Raw genomic sequence first — 21,851 nt, 5'->3', positions numbered from 1 at the left:
GTGAAGGATAGTGGTGACATAATGCAAGTGGAAATCCAGCATTTAGTCCTCAAGCAAATCAAAAAATCTTGCACGAGATTTCTGAAAAATGCACCTTTGTTAATTTGGCAAACATAGCCTTTGTTGTTGCCACAGCTTTCATCAACCCATTTCCCTGCCTCCTTAACAGGACTATTTTTCATAAAGACGCAGTCAGCCTAGGGGGAAAAAGGATACACAAATCAGTTAATAAATAAATCAGAAGCAAGTGAGAAAACCTCCTCCCCCTTTCACATCTGTAGACATGAATATAAATAAATTTCATTCCTGCGTCATTTTAAGATTCAGTAATGCTGGCATTATGCTGGTGACCTCTGTGTGCTTTTGTTCCCCTCGTATTGCCCTTACTTCTTAACTTTCCTGTGGTTTTTCCCTGGTCAATCTGGTGAAACAATTGTGGGGGGCTACGAGAAGGGGAAGAGCAGAAATTCTATTCTCTTCCGATCCCCATTTTGTATAATATGGAGGGCATCAAAGCCACAGGAAAGTTCAGAGGGAGGTCTTGGGTGAAGTTGGTCATGGAAGGAAAAAGTGGCTTGATCCCTCTACATGGGTATCGCAGTCTATTCCAAAGAAATCCTGGACAGGCAAGGAGCAGTGCACTTTTCTGAATTTTTTTCTCCCTCTTTCAAATTCATAGTTGCAGCTGTGCAAAATATTGACTGCCAAACTAGAAACACTTAGGTTAGGGTTGCCAGGTGTCCGGTTTTCGAACAGAATGCCCAGTCGAAAAGGGATGCTGGTGGCTCCGGTTGGCATTGCTGACCAGCCGTTAACTGTCCGGTTGGCAGCGCAGCAGGGGTAAGGCAGGCTGCCTGCCTGCCCTGGCTCCATGCAGCTCCCAGAAGCAGCTAGCATGTCCGGTTCCTAGGCGCAGGGGCGGCCACGGGGGCTCCATACACTGCCCCCACCTTGAGCGCCAGATCCGCAGCTCCCATTGACCAGGAACTATGGCTTATGGGAGCTGCGGGGGCAGCACCTGTGGGCATGGACAGTGCGCAGAGCCCCCTGGCCCCTCTGCCTAGGAGCTGGAGGGTTATGCCGCTGCTTCCTGGGAGCCACCTGAGGTAAGCACCACCCAGAGCCCGCATCCCAAACCCCCTTCCCCAGCCCTGAAAGCCCCTTCCCACACCCTAAGTCACTTCCAGACCCTGCATCCTGCACCCCCTCCCACACCCCAATCCCCTGCCCCAGCCCAGAGCCCTGTTCTGCACCCTGAACCCCTCATTTACTGGCCTTACCCCAGAGCCCGCACCCCTAGTCGGAGCCCTCACCCCCCTCCTGTACCCCAACCGCCTGCCCCAGCCCAGTGAAAGTGAGTGAGGGTGGGGGAGAGCAAGCGACGAGGGGGGGAATGGAGTGACTGGGGGGCGGGGCCTCCGGGACGGGCAGGGCAAGGGTGTTCAGTTTTGTGCAATTCGAAAGTTGGTAACCCTAACTTAGGCCCAAATTTTCAAGAACGTCCACTGATGAGAGTGAGATGCCTGACTTGAGATGGCATTTCCATTCCCCTGACTTCCAAATCCACAGAGCTTCTGTAAGCCTATAACAAACACACAGTGTTTCATAAAAATGTTTTACGTCTGCAAACATTTTTGAAAAGTTGAGCATGGCATTTTTTGCACTCTGTAGCTGTGTCAGAGAAACGTTCACATTCTGATGCTTACCCCAAGCAAACAATCTTCTGAGACTCCCCCACCACGTGGTTTTGTATATGAACTATTTCTCATTGAGAACTAATGAAACCTTACAGACCTTGCCACTCTTAGGACAGGACTTTATAAAAACAGTACACTTTTCAGAAAAGAAAAAATATTTTTCCTCCATAGTGACATATTTTAAAAATGCCTTGTCTGATAAACTTAAGAATTTCTCCAACACTTCTCCATCTGTTCAGGAAAACACATGAGAATTTCTGATAGCAAGGTGCTGTTTTCAGGAAGTTGGAGAGGTGCATAAGGTGCCAAAATCAAGGTTATATTGAAATTGCGTTACAACTTTAAAGCCTGATCCTGCCCCTACTGCAGTCCTTGGCGGATCAACTCCTTATCCAAGGAGTGACTTACTGTAACTCCACCACACAGTATGAAATAATCTTGCATTAGCAGAGAGATGAACTTGATGGATGGAATATGTCTTTTTCTAGAATGCTGAGAAAATATAGGAAGCGATTTTTTCTGAAAAGTCAAATGGTTATTTACAGAAGCTGGGGTAACACATGCCTCTCCCCCACAGCAGCGGCATCTCTGCCCGTCTGGAGGAGAGAGAGAAGATGTTGTTGTGCAAGTGGCCCTGCAACCTGTACTCCCTTAGGAGCCCAAAGCCCCAAAAGGGAGAATGCCAGGTAGGGAGGACCACTGTCAGAATGATAAAAGCGATGCACTAATTCAGTTTTTATCCCCATAGCAAACACCACAAGGCAGGGGTGCCATGGAGATGTGCACAAGTTAAAGCTGCTCTTCTTTCCTGAAACTTGGTTCAACCAGGGGTGACTCCTCCTTGCGACATAGCAGTCCAGGCCCTTTATTAAACTAGCTCAGCAGCTTAATCCTGCTGGAAATCCTTCACAACACACCCTATTTGTGCAGCTCTTACTGGATGTCCTGTAATAGATTGCTCTTACTTCACTTGCTGCTCCTTTATTTGGATTCCTACTGTACAGCTGTGATAATGTGTTTTTTTTAAGCTGAGCCAATCATCAGTGTAAAAACTTATGACAAGCACCATAAACAATAGAGCAAGGCTTCTGCTAAATATATTTGGTCAAAGATTTAAACGCATTTTGCACTTGTGAAAGACCTGAATTCTGCGGTATCACAGCTCTAGCCTCAGTACATGTCTTTGCTATGTCAGAAATAAACTGAGCAGTAACTATGGTACAGTTATTTAACAATTTGTAATTGATGTTCACCTGGCTATCATATGAATATAATGCCAGTTGTCCAGATGGGAAACCTTTGCCCCAATTTGTAAAGTAGACTCCACTTCCATCTGTCCAAAGGTACTTGAGTTCATGGTTTATATCATTTAATCCAATCCAAGCATCAACCACAGAATCCTTTAAATGGAAGGTGAGAAAGGCTGAAAGTAAGAAGAAAAACATTTTACACGAAGGGTAGTAGAACACAGCTTTTTCTCATCGGAGAAGTTGCTAATGTGACCAGAACTGGGTCAGCCATGGTCCAAAAAATTCTTGTAGTACTGAATCTTATAAATCTTCTAATCTGACAGTTTGCAAATTTAGATGACTGTCTCGTGGAGAAAGTGAAAGAAATGGATATTATTTCAACGTTAAGTTAAAAGAAACAGAAAAACAACTAAAAAGAACAAGATGGGAAGATTTTTATTTTGGACAAAATTGGAAAGGCACTTTGGGGAGGGTAAGTTGTTAGTTTGGTGAGCAAGGAATCAGACGTACAATTTTTGTATTTGTACAAGTTATCACAGATGTATGCAGTGATGAGCTGCCAAAATATTAATAACCAGTTCCCTCCTCACACCACGAGGGGGTTGTGGCCCACCCCCGCCCCCCGGGACTCCTGCCCCATACAACCCCCGTGTTCCTTGACACCCCCGCCGGGACCTCTGCCCCATCCATCCCCCTCCCCTGTCCCCTGACTGCCCCCAGAACCGGGCAGGAGTGTCTCGTGGGCCACCATAGTGGGTGCCCACCCCGCCCCTAAGAGCCAGAGGGACCTGCCGGAGGGCGAGGTGGGGAGTCCCGGTGGTGCTTACCTGGGGCAGCTCCCAGGAAGCATCTGGCAGGTCCCTGTGGCTCCTAAGGGCGGGGTAGCAGCCGCTCCCTGCACTGATCACATCAAAAGTGGTGCCTTAGGCACCGACTCGGTAGGTGCTCCGGGGCTGAGCACCCACAGGCAGCTCCCTACCCCACCCCACGCCCAGCTCCAGCTCACCTCCGCTCCACCTCTGCCTCCTCCCCTGAACGTGCCGCCCCGCTCGGCTTCTCCACCCCACCCACCCAGCTTCCCGCGAATCAGCTGTTCGCGCAGGAAGCTTGGGAGGGCTGAGAAGCAAGCAGTGGCTTTACGAGCAGGCCCAGGGAAGCGGAGGAGAGCTGGGGCAGAGAGCGGTTCCCCTGCGCCCCCCTGCTGCAGCGTGGGCAGCCCTCCTCGTGCCCCCCCCCCCCCGCCCCAGCTCACCTCCGCTCCGCCTCCGCCTCCCTGGGCCTGAGCGCAAAGCTGGGGGGGCGGAGAAGGAGAGCGGGGCGGCGCGTTCAGGGGAGGAGGCACCCACCAAATTTTCCCCGTGGGTGCTCCAGCCACGGAGTCGGTGCCTAAGGCACCACTTTTGGCTGGTTGTTAAATTTAGAAGCCCTTTTAGCGTGGGACAACCGGTTCTAAAAGGGCTTCTAAATTTAACAACTGGTTCCAGCAAACTGGCTCCAGCTCACCACTGGATGTATGTCTGACTCTCCAAGTACAGTAATAGTCTCAACAGCAGATTAGTAAAGCTGCCCGTCTGAGGTTCCTAGGTCTTATTCCATCAAGTGCCCTATAGCCTATGACCAGGACTTTGAAATCTGCTCTGAAGCAAATGGGAAGCCAGCAGAGTTTATGAAGAACAGGTGTGATATATGCGCATCAATCTTTGTTGCTAAGGTTTACTTAAGAGATGCTGCGGCTGGCACTGAAGCTAGAAATCACATCTCTGGAAATGATCAAAAAAATTTGCTTTAGGGTCAACAAGAATCTTGTGTTTGAAATATATGCTGCCCTGACTGCCCTCACTCCCCTGCCCCTTGTTTGCTTGGGGGACCACTGGGACCCATTCACATTACAAGTTCCTTCATGTTTTTATACCAGTTGCTGATACTTCCACCTAGGCTGATTACAATATGGTTGAGTTAAATGTAAATGCTCTTTTGTGTAAAACACAACTATGTGCCAACCACGCTCGTGCATCTGCACCTGCCACGTTGCCTACCCACATTTGTATTTCTCCATTCTGGAAAAATCTAGGTAGGTACCCCAAACTGCCTCAGCCAGTGACAGAATGCAGAGGGGATATGCACAAACAGCGGCATGAGTAGCATGAGCAGCAAGGTATTTTGCGTTGTCCTACTGCACAGAGAGCTGGAAAGGAAGAGGACCAACCAAACTGGTTACACAGATAAATGGCTGTCATCCACTCAGCAAAATAATAGTGTTCTGGTTATTGGAAGACAACCATGGCCCAAAATCCTCCCCTGGCAAGACTGAAACATGGCTGACTGCCAAAGTTACAAACACAGCATCAATCATATTTTGTGCAGACATAAACCAAATTTAGAGCCAACCATCTCACTAACTTGTCACAGACTTAAAGTTGTAGCGTACACAAGCCACAGCTCTGTTCTTTTGTCTGGTCAGGAACAGGTGATTATCACAAAGCTAACCTTAACCAGCTTTTAGAGTTTCAGCCAGGAGCTTACTCTTCTCATTGAATTAATAGCCATTTTTGTTTCTCTGTTCTCCCAGCTGGTTGTCCTCCAAAATTTTCTTAATATGAACATCACCTGTGCCTTATCCTGCCAGGAATAAAACCTGTAGGTTTGCGTGCCAAACCTTAGTACTGTTGTCCTGCTGGGAAGTGCAATGGGAAATCAACCCTTCCTTGCACACTTCTGTTGCCAGTAATAATATTGGTTTGTCCCACCAGTTCTACTGTTCGTATGTTTCTTACCTAGAATTCAACCCTTGTGCATAAGCAACCTTTCAGGAATCTGTACAATGTGGTCACAACAGGAACGTTTCCCTTGGAGGGAATTCAACCACATTTTGATCAGTCATATTTGATCCTTAATTTTTTCCGCACTGGGAGTCTGATTTTCTCCACCATGGAAAATCATACATTAGTATGAAGGTAATGGAATTACTCTGATTTTACAGTAACGTAACTGTGAACATATCAGAATATAACCCCATTTACTTCTCTCACTATGGCTCTGTCTGTCCATTTGTGCTCTTTTAATTTCATATCTATTGCTTTGGTGCAGTAGCTGTCTTTCAAAGTCATTTTTCCTATCTTTGTTGTTGTTCTTTATTATTTGTATTATTGTAGTGCCTCGGAGCCGCCATCATGGACCACGACTCCTCCGTGCTAGGCGCTGTACAAACACAGAACAAAAAGACAATCCCTCTCCCAAAAAGTTTAAACAATCTAAGTATAAAACAAGAGGCATCCGATGGTACAGGAAGATCGGGGGAAGTTGTTGTTGGGGGGGGGGCAGCTAAATGAAAAGGAGAGGGAAGGGAAGAGGGGGAGGGGGACAGGGCAGGTATAGAGTGAAGTGTGAAGAGGGAGACGGATGGTTGGAGCAATTAGCCAATCAGCACAGGGCAGAGAAAGTCACAGAACATTCTGCAGTTCTGACTGGAATGTCCAGAGGTTCCTGCTTTAGCTGCTTCCCATCTCTGGCTGGCTGCTCTCTGCAATTTTGCCCCAGAGCCACATGGCAGGGGAGGGAGGGAGGCACCACCTGGATTCTAGTGCCTCTGGTGTGGGCATTTCTCACATTTTCTTATGTGTTTTAATCCATTTACAACTCTTTCCCTTTCTCTGACTGTGTCACATTTTCCTGCTTCACTTTCTTTTTGTTTTCTGCATGTGCTGTCCCACCCTGTAGCTCCCCCAAAAGAAGTGCAAAGTAACTTATTTCCAGTGGAGCAACACTAGGAGTTGAAGCAGTTTGAGATGGACTTGTCCTCAGCAGCAGGAGAGTTCATATCAGTTTTGGGTCACTTCAGCTGTAAAAATGCTTTGCTGTTAGAAGCTTCACACAGTCCCGGTGTTACTTTTCTGGCACAATGGATTGGGAAGCTGGCAACAGTACAGTCATTATGAAGCAAAAAAGTCAGAAGGGGAGGGGGACTTGGAGGAAAATTCTCAACTGATTAAATTTACAGGTGACAATCTTTAAAAGTTGTCAGATAAATAACAATAATTGCATATAACAAATCTCAAACACAGTAATCAAATCAGTCCCCCAACCAGATAGAATGGTACCTTGGTCCTAGCAGCTTTTTGTTACTACTAAAAAATATATAGCAGCACTCATATCTACAGTATATGCTTTCAAATATACATTTCTCTCACGTAACTAAAATTTTTCTTAATTCTATATGTAATTAGTGACCGACAAAAAATAGTACAATATATTACTGCTGCTGAAGATTTACACTTTAAACTTGCATTTATAATTCTTTACATTAATTGAATGATATCTGGTACAGTACCTTGCACTTGTTCATTTGGGATGGTAACTAGATTTCCGCCTAAATTCATACAAGCTGTTCGTGCAGCATGCCACGACAGCCGCTCATCTTCATTTGAGCCAAACATTTTGTAACACTGAAATAAGAATAAATCATGTAAATATTTTACTTGCTGCAATATTCCCTGCAGATAGGAAGCCATTCTTTTTGAATTAACATGACTGCCATGTTCAAGTAGGAAGGTGAAAGCTTTGCATCACCATAGGAATGCTAAACTGTGTTCTACAAAAAGTTTATGAAAAAAACCCATTTAGAATGAGGTTTCTGAGGTGATGCAGTTGATTATAAAGTGAAAAGTAAAAATATGGATGCCAAAAAAGTATGTTGTTAAAGAAAATGTATTAACCAGATTTGATTTGAAATCAGCTTAAACAACAAGCAGAAGCTGGCTGCTTTTATAGGCCAGCTGCCTATATTTGGTGAGCTATACAATGATTGAAACCAGCTTGTGTGTGTGTCTTTAACCATACAAAGCATAGGTTGAATCACAAAGCAAAGCAGTGATTTTTGTGATAAAATGCAAATAAATACATTTTTTAAAAGAAATGTCCGGTAGTCTGTGAGGCTGAAATTTGCATAACAAGTGCTGGTAGTACATTGTGGAACAGAAAAACGTATCTGTGTTGACCTGAAACATTCTTTTTTCAAGTAATAATGTCAACAGATCTGCTACAATGTGTACTTCAGCCTGCTTGGAACTTGGGGACAGAGCTAGACCTGTCAGTCACTGGCAGCAGAGAAATATTCTGTTTCTTTTAGAGTAACAGCCATGTTAGTCTGTATTCGCAAAAAGAAAAGGAGTACTTGTGGCACCTTAGAGACTAACCAGTTTATTTGAGCATAAGCTTTCATGAGCTACAGCTCACTTCATCGGATGCATACTGTGGAAAATACAGAAGATGTTTTTATACACACAGACCATGAAATAATGGGTGTTTATCATTACAAAAGGTTTTCTCTCCCCCCCCACCCCACTCTCCTGCTGGTAATAGCTTATCTAAAGTGATCACTCATACACATTGTAAAGAGAGTGGTCACTTTGGATGGGCTATTACCAGCAGGAGAGTGAGTTTGGGGGGGGGGGGAGGCGGAGGGTGAGAAAACCTGGATTTGTGCTGGAAATGGCCCAACTTGATGATCACTTTAGATAAGCTATTACCAGCAGGAGAGTGGGGTGGGAGGAGGTATTGTTTCATGGTCTCTGTGTATATAATGTCTTCTGCAGTTTCCACAGTATGCATCCGATGCTCATGAAAGCTCATGCTCAAATAAATTAGTTAGTCTCTAAGGTGCCACAAGTACTCCTTTTCTCCTTATAATGTGTATGATAATCAAGGTGGGCCATTTCCAGCACAAATCCAGGTTTTCTCTCCCCCCCCCCCCCCCCCCCCGCCCAACAAAACCACTCTCCGGTTGGTAATAGCTTATCTAAAGTGATCACTCTCCTTACAATGTGTATGATAATCAAGGTGGGCCATTTCCAGCACAAATCCAGGTTTTCTTCTCCCCCCCCCCGAAGTCTGTTTCTTGAAGTTCCGTCCAACTGATACAACTTCCAGGGTCAGGGTAATTCCATTTTGCGTTCATATGTTACTGATTGTGTTAACTATACTTGGAAGAAAAAGCATACTTTCTCCTATTGTGGAACATGGAGGTAATTTTCCCTAAAGAAGCAAACCTGAAACTTTGTTTGTGAATTTCCAACTCTGTCTCCGGGGTGGACTGGATCTGTGAATCTTATTATTTTCAGGATGGACATTTTCAAGTAAACATACATAAGTTTTCCTATTCTTCACCATACTAAGTTCCACAGATCTGTTACGATGGGATTTTCACACCAGTATGCTTCCAGCAAGGGAAGCAGGATCATCCTTGAAACATGGACATCCAAAATAAGGTAGTATATGTATCTTCTATCTTCCCCTAAGCACTGAGATATGAAGACGACTTGTGCCAAAAAGTGGTACTGGCTAAAGATTAGATGACCAACACGTAGAATTTGGTGAATTTAAATACTGATGGCCACAAGGCTGCCTAACAGATTTCAATACTGGACATGTGACTTCTCTGCTCTCCGTTGTCAGTATTCCTACAGATTCCATTTTGATACTTGATAGGAAGAAATCTGTATTGAATTCACTTTGGAAATTAATGTTATAGAAGTTGTGAAGACTACTTGTGTGAATTAAAAGTATGATTCTGGGTCTCATCAGAGAAAGCTCCCAACTTCATATATTCATCTAATTAGAGATAGTAATTATCAGGTAGTTTACTTAATAGATAGGAAGTATATTGACACTTGCCACATGAATTTGAATGCAGTAGTGCTTTTAGGACCAGAATAGGAGATTCTTCCTATCAGGCTTATGAAATCTTTATTAGAGAGATTGGACTTTGCAGTTGTTAGGATACAGCTGTGGCAACACCACTAATGACTTTGCTTTCACAAGTTCCTGATGCTGGTGGCGTTCATTCACGATTCTGAACACTAAGGGCCAGATTCAGATTTCAGTTACACCAGTGTAAATCCAAAGAAACACCACTGAGACTGGATTTACACCTCTGCGATTGAGATCAGAATCTGGTCCTGAAATTCCAGTTCTATCTCTGCTGAATGTCCTAACATTGACATAGAAAACTGGGTTAGCATAACATGTGTAAAGCCACACTGGATCAGCGTGGAGAGGTAATATAGCACCACCTTAGCAAAAGAACAAACAAAAACAAACAAAAAATCCAATGTATTAAAAGTCATACACAACATCTACATTCATAGTCTCTTGCAGAATGAATTAAGCCCCTGGAGGAATGGGAGCAGGGATTCTGAAGAGAAGTTATTTGTTGAACAAAATTTGTTGAACTGTTCAGAACAGTTTCTCTAATACACTCTGAGGGGCTTCTTCATATGCTCTGCTCAGGGCTGATGCTGACACTCACTTTCAGTTATCTAATAAATCTCCAAAAAAAGCATCAATCAGAAAAAAGTGGACATTCAGTTAAATATACACATTAAATTCTACCAGGATCATTCCCATGTGAAAGGTACGTAAGACTTACAGCAACTTACACTGCTTATATCCCCTGATTTATTTCCTAAAGGATTTAAATATGGTTTTATTAATTACCAGAATAGCTCCACTAACCAATAACTGAAAAAAATCAGACCCTGTTTTTCATTAAATGGTGCATATTTTTGTAAAGAAAGTTGCTTGCATACAATTTCATCACAAATGAACGTGTCAAGCGTGCCATAATCCCCTTTGCATGCAATGAATAATGAATTAATGAATAACGTATGCAGACCTAAGGCCTCTCTTTGTGAAAATCCAGCCCTCTTTCTCCAATACTGTATCATAATAATAAATATAAAAATGCATAATTCCTCTGTCTAAAATACAAACACATTGTGGATTTGTTACTGTACCTTATTTTGAAACAAAAGCCAAGTTTCCGGACATCCTCCTGGCGGTGAAGATGTTGTAGGAGAAAGTGTTGCATTAATGGAACTGTTGTGCCTTTCACATATATAAGGATTTGGATAACCACAGTTTATATCATTCCATAATCCTGAATATGAGATAAATACATAACTGGGTGAGACTCACATTTGTCATGAATACCCATCCCATGAGAGACAAGGTGGGTAAGGTAATATCTTTTATTGGACCAACTTCTGTTAGTGAGAGAGACCAGCTTTTGAGCCACACAGAACTCTTCTTCAGGTCTGGAAAGGTACTCTGAGCGTTACAGCTAACTGCAAGATGGATCTGATTATTTAACGTAAGTGGTTAGCACATATTCTAAGGGACCATTCAAAGAACGGAAGTTGGTCCGATAAAAGATATTACCTCATCCACTTTGTCTCTCTAATATCGTGGGACCGACATGGCTACAGCTACACTGAATATATCCCACCCCATGTCTGTTGCATGAAAAATTATTTCAATACAGTTACATTAGTTACAGTGCTATTATTTGAAGGATATTAACAGTAAGAGTCAGTGCCTCACAATTTGTGTAGTATTTTACATCTGTGCCAAATTAGTGTACACTGCCACCATTGTGTCTGGTGGCATTTAAAACCCATTTTGCATATGTGTAAGTGATTATACAAAACTGAGGAAGCTTTTGGGAAAGGAGGCGCCTACACAGGAAGGATGAGCACCACCTAAGCCAAAACGGAACCAGATAGTTGGCATATAAAATTGAAAAGTTTGTCTTTTTTTATAGCATAGGCTGGGGGGAAGCCAACAGGTGCAGAGGAGCACATAGTTTGGATAGACACAGATCTTGGGAGTATTTATTAAAGGGGACACACTATATCGAAATATAGAGGCTAGGACAGAAGTTGATAAAATACTTAGGAAATGAAAAGAAACAGTCAGATGAAAAAGAGTCCCATTCAATTACATCATATGAAGACAGACAACTAAATACTGACAAATATTATAAGTGCTTGTATGCAAATGTTAGAAGTCTAAACATTAAGATGGGTGAACTTGAGTGCCTAATAGTAAATAAAAAGAAAAGGAGTACTTGTGGCACCTTAGAGACTAACCAATTTATTTGAGCATAAGCTTTTGTGAGCTACAGCTCACTTCATCGGATGCATACTGTGGAAAATACAGAAGATGTTTTTATACACACAGACTATGAAAAAATACCTCCCCCCACCCCACTCTCCTGCTGGTAATAGCTTATCTAAAGTGACCACTCTCCTTACAATGTGTATGATAATCAAGGTGGGCCATTTCCAGCACAAATCCAGGGTTTAACAAGAATGTCGGGGGGGGGGGGGGGGGGGAGGAAAAAACAAGGGGAAATAGGTTACCTTGCGCTGGAAATGGCCCACCTTGATTATCATACACATTGTAAAGAGAGTGGTCACTTTAGATAAGCTATTACCAACAGGAGAGTGGGTTTGTGTGTGTGTATGGGGGGAGGGGGGGCCTGGATTTGTGCTGGAAATGGCCCAACTTGATTATCATACACATTGTAAGGAGAGTGATCACTTTAGATAAGCTATTACCAGCAGGAGAGTGGGGTGGGGGGAGGTATTTTTTCATGCTTTGTGTGTATAAAAACATCTTGTGTATTTTCCACAGTATGCATCCGATGAAATGAGCTGTAGCTCACAAAAGCTTATGCTCAAATAAATTGGTTAGTCTCTAAGGTGCCACAAGTACTCCTTTTCTTTTTGCGAATACAGACTAACACGGCTGTTACTCTGAAACCTGATATTAAATGAGGACATTGATATAATATGCATCACAGAAACTTGGTGGAATGAGGATAATTAACAGAACATGGTAAGAGCAGGGTACAAAATATATAGCAATGACAGAGAAGGCTCACTGTGGTGGGAAAGTGGCAGTATACATGAAAGAAAGCATAAGGTCAAATATAGTGAAAATCTTAAATGAATCAAACTGTACTGTAGAATCTCAATTGATAGAAATTCCATGCTTAAATGGTAAGTGTATAGCAGTAGGAATGTACTGCTGACCAATATGGTGATGGTGATTGTGAAAGGTTCAGGGAGATTAGAGAGGCTAAAAAAACCAGAAAACCCAGTAACAATGGGGGATTTCAACTATCCCCATATCGACTGTGTCTATGTTACCTCAGGAAGGGCTGCAGAGGTAAAATTTCTACACACCTTTAATGATTGCTTCTTGGAGCAAATAGCCCTGGAACCCACAAGAGGAGAGACAATTGTTGATTTAGTCCTAAGTGGAGCACAGGATCTTGTCTAAGAGGTGAATATAGTTGGACCACTTGGTAATAGCGACCATAATGTAATTAAATTTAACATCCTTGTAGCGGAGAAGATACCAAAGAAACCCACAATAGAAGCATTTAACTTGAAAAAGGGAAACTACACAAAAATGAGGACACTTACTAAATGGAAATTAATAGAAACAGTCAAGGATGAAATGCCTGCAAGTTGCATGGAAGCTATTTAAAAACCACTATAATAGAGGGGCTAACTAAATGTACATCCCAATAAAACAAAACAAAAAAAACAGAAAGAGAACAACAAAAAAATGCCATCGTGGCTAAACAGCAGTCAGAGAGGCAGTTAGAGGCAAAAGCGCACCCTTTAAAAATTGGAAGTCAAATCCTACTGAGGAAAATAGAAAGGAGCATAAACTCTGTCCTTAAGCACTCTGCAAATGTGTAATTAGGCAAGTCAAAAAAAAATCTGAAAAGCAACTACCAAAAGACCCAATAACGAACAGCAATTTTTTTTTTAAGTTGCTCAGAAGCTGGAAGCCTGCCAAACAATCAGTGGGGCCAATAAATGACTGAGGTGCTAAAAGAGCACTTAAGGAAATCAAGGCTGTTACAGAGAATTCTTTACATTGGTCTTTGGGATGTGAGGCAGATTCCCAAACATTCTTTTTAGGTGGCAAATCAGAGGAACTGTCCCAGATTGAGGTGTCAATTGAGGAAGTATTGGAATGCATTGATAAATAATAAGTCACCAGGACCAAAAGGTTATATACCTGTCAGGACTCTTGAATGAATATCAAGCAAATTGGTTGAAACTGTAGTAAAGAATTATCAGACACACAGATGAACAAGATATGTTGGAAAAGAGCAAACATGGCTTTTGTAAAGGGAAATCATGCCTCACCAATATATTAGAATTCTCTTAAGGTGTCAATAAGCATGTGGACAAGGGTGATCCACTTCATATAGCGTACTTGGACTTTCAGAAAGCCTTTGACAAATCCCACACCTAAGGCTTCTAAGCAAAGTAAGCGGTCAAGGGATAAGAGGGAAGGTTCTCTCATGGATCAGTAACTGGCGAAAAGATAGGAAACAAAAGGTAGGAATAAATGGTCAGTTTTCACAATGGGAACAGGTAAATAGTGGACTCCCCCAATGATCTGTACTGGGACTTGTGCTGTTCAATTTATTCATAAATGATCTGGGAAAAGGAGTGAGCAGTGAGGTAGCAAAGTCTGCAGGTAACACAAAATTACTCAAGATAGTTAAGTCCAAAGCAGACTGCAAAGAGTTACAAAGGAATCTCACAAAATTGGGTGAGTGGGTAACAAAATGACAAATGAAATTCAATGTTGATAAGTGAAAAATAATGCACATTGGAAAAAATAATCCCAACTACACATACAAGATGGTGGGGTCTAAATTAGCTGTTACTACTCAAGAAAGAGATCTTGGAGTTATTATGGACAGTTCTCTGAAAACATCTACTCAATGTGCAGTGGCAGTCAAAAAAGCCAACAATGTTAGAAAGCATTAGGAAAGGGATGGATAGCTAAAGAGATGATAAAACAGAAAATATCATAATCCAGGAATATTCCTACACCTTGAATGCTGTGTGCAATTCTGGTCGTCCCATCTCAAAAAAGATATATTAGAATTGGAAAAGGTACAGAGAAGGGCAACAAAAATGATTAGGGGTATGGAACAGTTTCTATACAAAGAGAGATGAAAAAGAGTGGGACCGTTCATTTTAGAAAAGAGATGATGATGGGGGGATATGATAAAATCATGAATGGGGTGGAGAAAGTGAATATGGAAGGGACTAACAGGCAGCAGGTTTAAAAAAAACCACAATGCACAGTCAGCCAGGGGATGTTATGAAAGCCAAAACTATATAACTGGGTTCAAAAAGAATGTGTAAATTCATGGAGAATAGGTCTATCAATGGCTTTTAGCCAAGACGGTGAGAGATGCAATCTCATGCTCCAGGTGTCTCTAAACCATCAACTGCCAGAAGCTGAGACAGCATGACATGGGCTGGATCCTTTGATAATTGCCCTTTTCTGTTCATTCCCTCTGAAGCACCTGCACAGGTCACTATCAGAAGACAGACCACTGGTCTGACCCAGTACGGACATTCTTATGTCCTTAAGATGAAAGGCAATGGAAAGGTTTTACGATTTTGTTATTTACGTCATCAACATAAATTTCTTAGTACCACATTAGCTCAGTTAATAACAACAATAATAATTATTATTATATATTTATATAGCAGCCATGCCCAGTGGCCGCTGTTAGGTCCCATTGTGCTGGATACAATACAAACACAATATGAAGAAAGTTAATTTTTTGTAATACCTCTAAAAAAAAAAAAAAAGAAGAAGCAGCAAGAAATAAACCACAGAAGGAAAAATTAATGACCTACACACAAAAAAAAAATTAAATCCAGAAATGTCATATTACTCACCTAAGTTTTTATACATGACTACACAGTTTTCATCATTGTTTGCAAAGTTGGGTTCATGTGCTGCCCATGCTAAGAAATTCACAGGGGTTCCATCCATCCAGCTTAAAATCAGACAAAACAGAACCTATTTATGAATACATTTATTTGCTTCCATGTTACAAAAAATCATTTTGCAAAATGTTGAAGAAGTCTATCGACCACTTAGTGCAGAGTGCTTTACTTGTCCAACTTCCATTAACATTAAATGCTATGAGAAGGCTAAAGACTTAACTGAGAAGAGAAAATACGTTTTATATATTTTTACTTTGATTATCCCTATGTTTATTCTGTATCTATAGATATACTAACTTTCTTTTTAAATATCTGGATATATTTCCTAATACATTCCAGCTGCTTTGGCACAGGTCTGGTGATGCAAAGCAGCTATAAACATGGCTTAGCTGCATTGCTAGAGCAGCACAAGGCAGTCCAAGTGTGTTGGCGACTATGGTTCATATTCTAGCTCCTTGCCTATTTTCTTTTGTGTTTTATTTTTCTGTAAACAACTGACTGATTTCAAATTATATAATGAATAATACAGAAAAAACACAACTACGAAGACATGATAAGGTGCATACAGTGATTTCTATGAAAAAGTCAACAGTTACCATCATAAGAAACCTAAGATATGTTAAAAGAAAAGGAGTACTTGTGGCACCTTAGAGACTAACCAATTTATTTGATGGACCTTAGAGACTAACCAGTTTATTTGAGCATGAGCTTTCGTGAGCTACAGCTCACTTCATCGGATGCATAGCATATCGTGGAAACTGCAGAAGACATTATATACACACAGAGACCATGAAACAAAACTTCCTCCCACCTCACTCCCCCGCTGGCAACAGCTTATCTAAAGTGATCCTCAAGTAGAGCCATTTCCAGCACAAATCCAGGTTTTCTCACCCTTCCCCCCCCCACACACACACACATACAAACTCACTCTCCTGCTGGCAACAGCCCATCCCCCTTTGAAACCCCTCTTTATAATGCGCATGATAATCAAGGTGGGTCACCTCCAGCACTAATCCAGGTTTTCTCACCCCCCCCCACACCCCCCCTTTTTCCAAAAACCACACACACAAACTCATTCTCCTGCTGGCAACAGCTCATCTTACAATGTGCACAGCAATAATCCAAGTTTAACCAGAACGTCTTGGGGGGGGGTTTGCAGGAAAAAAACAAGGGGAGACAGGCTACCTTGCATAATGACTTAGCCACTCCCAGTCTCTATTCAAGCCCAAATTAATAGTATCCAATTTGCAAATGAATTCCAATTCAGCAGTTTCTCGCTGGAGTCTGGATTTGAAGTTTTTTTGCTTTAAGATAGCGACCCTCATGTCTGTGATTGTGTGACCAGAGAGATTGAAGTGTTCTCCGACTGGTTTATGAATGTTATAATTCTTGACATCTGATTTGTGTCCATTTATTCTTTTACGTAGAGACTGTCCAGTTTGACCAATGTACATGGCAGAGGGGCATTGCTGGCACATGATGGCATATATCACATTGGTGGATGTGCAGGTGAACGAGCCTCTGATAGTGTGGCTGATGTTGTTAGGCCCTGTGATGGTGTCCCCTGAATAGATATGTGGGCACAGTTGGCAACGGGCTTTGTTGCAAGGATAGGTTCCTGGGCTAGTGGTTCTGTTGTGTGGTATGTGGTTGTTGGTGAGTATTCGCTTCAGGTTGGGGGGCTGTCTGTAGGCAAGGACTGGCCTTTCTCCCAAGATTTGTGAGAGCTCACAAATCTTGGGAGAAAGGCCAGTCCTTGCCTACAGACAGTGAGTGAGGTGGGAGGAAGTTTTGTTTCATGGTCTCTGTGTGTATATAATGTCTTCTGCAGTTTCCACGATATGCTATGCATCCGATGAAGTGAGCTGTAGCTCACGAAAGCTCATGCTCAAATAAACTGGTTAGTCTCTAAGGTGCCACAAGTACTCCTTTTCTTTTTACGAATACAGACTAACACGGCTGTTACTCTGAAACCTAACAATTTATTTGAGCATAAGCTTTCGTGAGCTACAGCTTACTTCATCGAATATGTTAAGTATTTCCTATTTTAATACAGGAAAAGACTGCAATATTTCAGACACCACGGTGTGGTAACTGCTGGCCAAAAAGGATCATTATACATGGTGACCCCCTGCAAGGAAGGAAGATATGGTAGTAAGTACTTATATATAACTATGAACTTTGTGAAAAGTAACGAGTGAGAAACAAACCTACTGTTTCTACAAAGGCACAGACCTTGCGTTACAGCTGAGTTTGCCCCTGATTTGTGCAGTATTAATACACCTCTGTACCTCCCAATCCTGGGACCCAGGACAATTCTGAATGTAGCCAAAGGACCACTATGGAAGCTAGGGATCAGCATGGCACAGCAGAATCCAGACACTCCCATTTCCCCCAATCCAGGCTTTATCTCCAGCATCACTTTTTCTTTTACTTCTAAGTAACAGCTATTTTTAAAAAAAAAATCATTTTTTCTTTTGAGTTAACTAGAGATGGGTGAAAACTGAAATTGAATTGATCCAGTTCTAATGGTAGTCAAATTTAAAAAAAGATTTATATCTTGTAGAACTTCAAAACTCAGGGCTGTCTCTTCAATTAAAATATCTTTTGGGATGCACTACTAATCTTAAAACAAATGGCAAAGTACAACTTTTCAAAATCCATCAGAACTACTGAACTTTTCTTCTTTTTTTTTTTAAAAAAGTTTAATGTTCTAATATTCTTACGGAATTAATGGATTTGCAAGGGTTTAAGAGCCTGACCCAACTCCCTCTGGAGTCAATGGAAAAACATCACTGATTTCATTGGAAGTTGGTCTTCTATGAGGGCAGAATTTGGTCCGGTATCAATAGATAAACATTCTTTTAAATTCCTCAGTGTGGTTTTACTTTGTAAGATTCAGAGCAATGGCATAACTAAGAGCAAAATTCAACTCCATTCTCCCGCTCCCACCCCCCACCAGCTACAGAAAATGTAAAGTAGCCATTATTGTGACTGATCATATAGAAATGCTATAATAAATAATTAATGTGGGATTTTCTAAAAATTTTGAATGAAATATGCTTGTGAACTGAGATCTTTATGCCAATATTTAGTTCAGAATAAATTTTTACAACCCTCAGTAATGGAAACACTAAGGGTGACATCATGGTCTCACTGAAGTCAATGGCAAAACAGTCTCAATGACTTTGATGCGGCCACAATTTCACCCTAAAGTTCTCTATAATCACAGCTTTGTCCAGTACAAGACTTGTTTCACTACAGTACGTTACTAGCTTTGATGTTGCTTGTTTACTTACCTAACCTGTTTATCCAAACTCAGTTCTAAACCAATGAAATATGCATCTTCTTTGCCATTTTTCAAGATCTAAAACAAAAAGATAAAACTTAAACACTTTCCTCTTTATAAATCAAAAATATTTTAGTGTAACTGCCTGGAGAGTGAGTTACAGGTCCCCCTCTGTGCTGATCCACAGAGGATATAAATTGTTTCATCCCACAGCAATAGAGTTTTGGCTCTTTAGCTTAAGTCGTAGCAGCTCATGCTTTTAGCTCTGGAGGTACCCAGTTCAATCCCCAATATATTGACCAAGAGGGTAGCCATCACATGAGTACTTATTTCAGTTTCCCTTCTAGGTTGTTGGATTTAATATCTAGAGAAATTTCTAGTGACGGACATTCTCTCTCCTATGATTTGGATTAAATTCGAGATAGATCCTTCATCTCTTTTCACTATTGCTCTTTAGTCAGTTGAGCAAAATTGTTATTTAATGAAGTCTACCTTATAAGCACATTGCTGATTTTATAAAATGGAGACCAACTCATAGGCTACAGGAGAATTTACCCCAAATTTCCTAATCACTCAGGGTAAACAAGCTCTTCCCTGGGTCTCAATCTATGCCCCAAATTCTCACTTTCCTCTCAAGATTTCGCCAGTCATACAATGCTGAGAGATAGGGGACAGACCTGTTGGTTGGCAATTCCACTTTGATTTCTCTCTCTGTCATACACACACACACAAGCTGAAACCAACAAGACCATGAGGCTTCGATTTTATCTGGAGTACTGCATTGAAGGTCTCCAGCTCTGCAGGATCCATGCCTCAGAATATTTTGAAGTTGTCAAGCAACTTAGCAGCTCAGTAATTTCAGGCCAGATCCTGCCCATCTTTTCGGTGAAAACTTCCACTTTATTCAGTTCTTTTGAGACTGACAAGTGAAGCAGTGGCTAACTCTGGCAATTGTTATTTTGCGGAGCAATTTGGTTCTTGTTAAAAAGCTGATTTATAGCCATAAATTGATTCAAATTAAAGTTTAAGATCCACTAGCAATTGCTAACACAGTTCAGTGACAGTCCCTGTCTTGACTAGTTTGCCAATTAAAGGCCTAATTCACCACTGCATTATTGCAGTTTTATGACAATGTAACTTCATTCATTTCACAGGCATAAAACTGGAATGACATAGTAGTGAATCAGGCTCTTAGGAGAAATATTCTGTGACCATGTTCACTGTACTAGATTACTAATTGCTGAAGCAAGGCCTGGTTTGCTCACATATCTCCACAGCATCTTTCTTTCACTGTCACCCTCGATGACAACAAGATCTCCAAAATTCTTCTTGCAAAACTCCCTGCCTTTTTCCATGGGAACACTTTCTGTGCTGAAATAATACTGCTTGTCTTCTTGTATAATCCATCCATCATCTGTGACTTTATATTCTGTAAGGTAAATAATGAGGCCATATTTATTGTCCCTATCATACATATTATTCTCATTATAATTATTAAAATACATTACTAAAAAAACTCACTGGGACTAGGAGGCTCCGTTGGTTCAGGTTTTACTTTTGCTCCTGTAAAATAAAATAAAACCACATGTAATACATCTCATAGCCACGTAGCACAACCTCTCCCCCTCCTCCAGCCCATACTCAAGTTTATATGGTAAAGTTTAAAGACAACAAAGCACTAGATTCCAGTTATTCTTTATATATACAAAATACACTGTAAGTTACCAATTTAATGTGTGTCAGAATTGAATTATAACTGTTTTGAGATGCATGGGGCACAGCAGATGCTTGTCCTGCTCTGCGAAAGCTCCTACGCCTCCTTTTAGTTTTGATTTTGTATGCAAACTATTATGTGCAGTGGAAGACAAGATGCAGACTAGGCACAACCCTCAACAGGTATTACTAGGTTTAACATTTTTCAGATGAAGTTTTTTCATTGAAAAATGGCCTTTTCTCTCAGTTTTTGTTTAAAAAATTGATTTTTTTTAAATAGAAAATATCATCAAAAACCATTATGACATTTTTCATTTACTGAAACTGGGTTTTCAGAAAATGAAAGATGATAACCATTTAGGTAAGGTTTTTGATAAAACTTCCACTTGAAAAATGTTGCGAAAAATATGCTTTACAACGGGTCCATTTCAAATCCTGTAAAATGAAAACAATTTTTCAATTTTTTTGTGAAATTTTTCAGTTCATGCATAATACCAGCTGAAAAAAGAACTCTCACAATATACTGCAGTGGAGTTTAACACTTTCCTGATGATTTCTCAGTAGCATAAATGGCAGGCCACAGGTACTCTCTGAGCTTTGTTATTCATATCATGGATTTTCCTGATAGCTGGCACTACAGAAAATGACTTTCTACTACACTTGATGTCTCTCTATGTCATCTGTTTTTAGTCATTTTCCTTGCTGAGTAAATAGAATCTCAAAAGTGCTAACCTTTTAGTGACATTTCCTATTGAATTTCCCAGAAATTTCTTTACCCATCAGAAGCGGATCCTTCTGGTCTAACTTTTTGCTCTCTTTCATCTGAAATGTGACCTTCGCTCTACGCTCTCCCTAAACAAAAGGCTGTGATGAGGCAACTGCTGAAGCAGTCACTGAAATACTTAAAATTAGTTATGTATGCTGCTTCTAGAACTTGCAGTTTCCTTGATTTGGAGCTTTTGCCTTGATACCATAAGAAAAAAGAATTCCTTAATAAAGTTGCCAGCCATCCAAAATTTGAGTTCAACACATTCAGGACGCATTTGATAAGGTCATCCTAATTCTGGGTATGTTTACCTGTAGCCATAACTTTAAAGCTACTGACCTTTTTTTCTTCAAATTCATTTGTTTTGAAGATTTCTGAGACCTAAAAATCAAACCATGTTTGAAGGAATTTGGTTCAGTAGCTGAAATAGAAAAATTCTACTGCATATGCCAGAAAAATCCTACTGCTTACGCACAGTGGCTTTAAAACTATGGAATTGATTTTCTTCAGTTTGGC

General features: G+C 41.2%; 1 protein-coding gene across 1 annotated transcript in view; it reads right to left on the bottom strand.

The window, feature by feature from the left end:
* LOC102933096 (macrophage mannose receptor 1) overlaps positions 1–21,851 on the bottom strand; it is an 87,084-nt gene that overhangs the window by 21,286 nt on the left and 43,947 nt on the right. The window contains exons 16-23 of the mRNA XM_007058456.4: positions 20,378–20,419; positions 20,122–20,285; positions 18,867–18,934; positions 15,517–15,617; positions 10,738–10,880; positions 7,275–7,389; positions 2,951–3,120; positions 95–197 (exon numbers count right to left, since the gene is read on the bottom strand). Coding sequence (XP_007058518.2) covers positions 95–197; positions 2,951–3,120; positions 7,275–7,389; positions 10,738–10,880; positions 15,517–15,617; positions 18,867–18,934; positions 20,122–20,285; positions 20,378–20,419 — 906 coding nt within the window. The remainder of the gene's footprint in view (positions 1–94; positions 198–2,950; positions 3,121–7,274; positions 7,390–10,737; positions 10,881–15,516; positions 15,618–18,866; positions 18,935–20,121; positions 20,286–20,377; positions 20,420–21,851) is intronic.

The sequence above is a fragment of the Chelonia mydas genome, chromosome 2, assembly GCF_015237465.2.
Source record: "Chelonia mydas isolate rCheMyd1 chromosome 2, rCheMyd1.pri.v2, whole genome shotgun sequence".
Lineage (NCBI taxonomy): Eukaryota > Metazoa > Chordata > Testudines > Cheloniidae > Chelonia > Chelonia mydas.
This window is presented reverse-complemented; position numbering and strand designations above follow the sequence as displayed.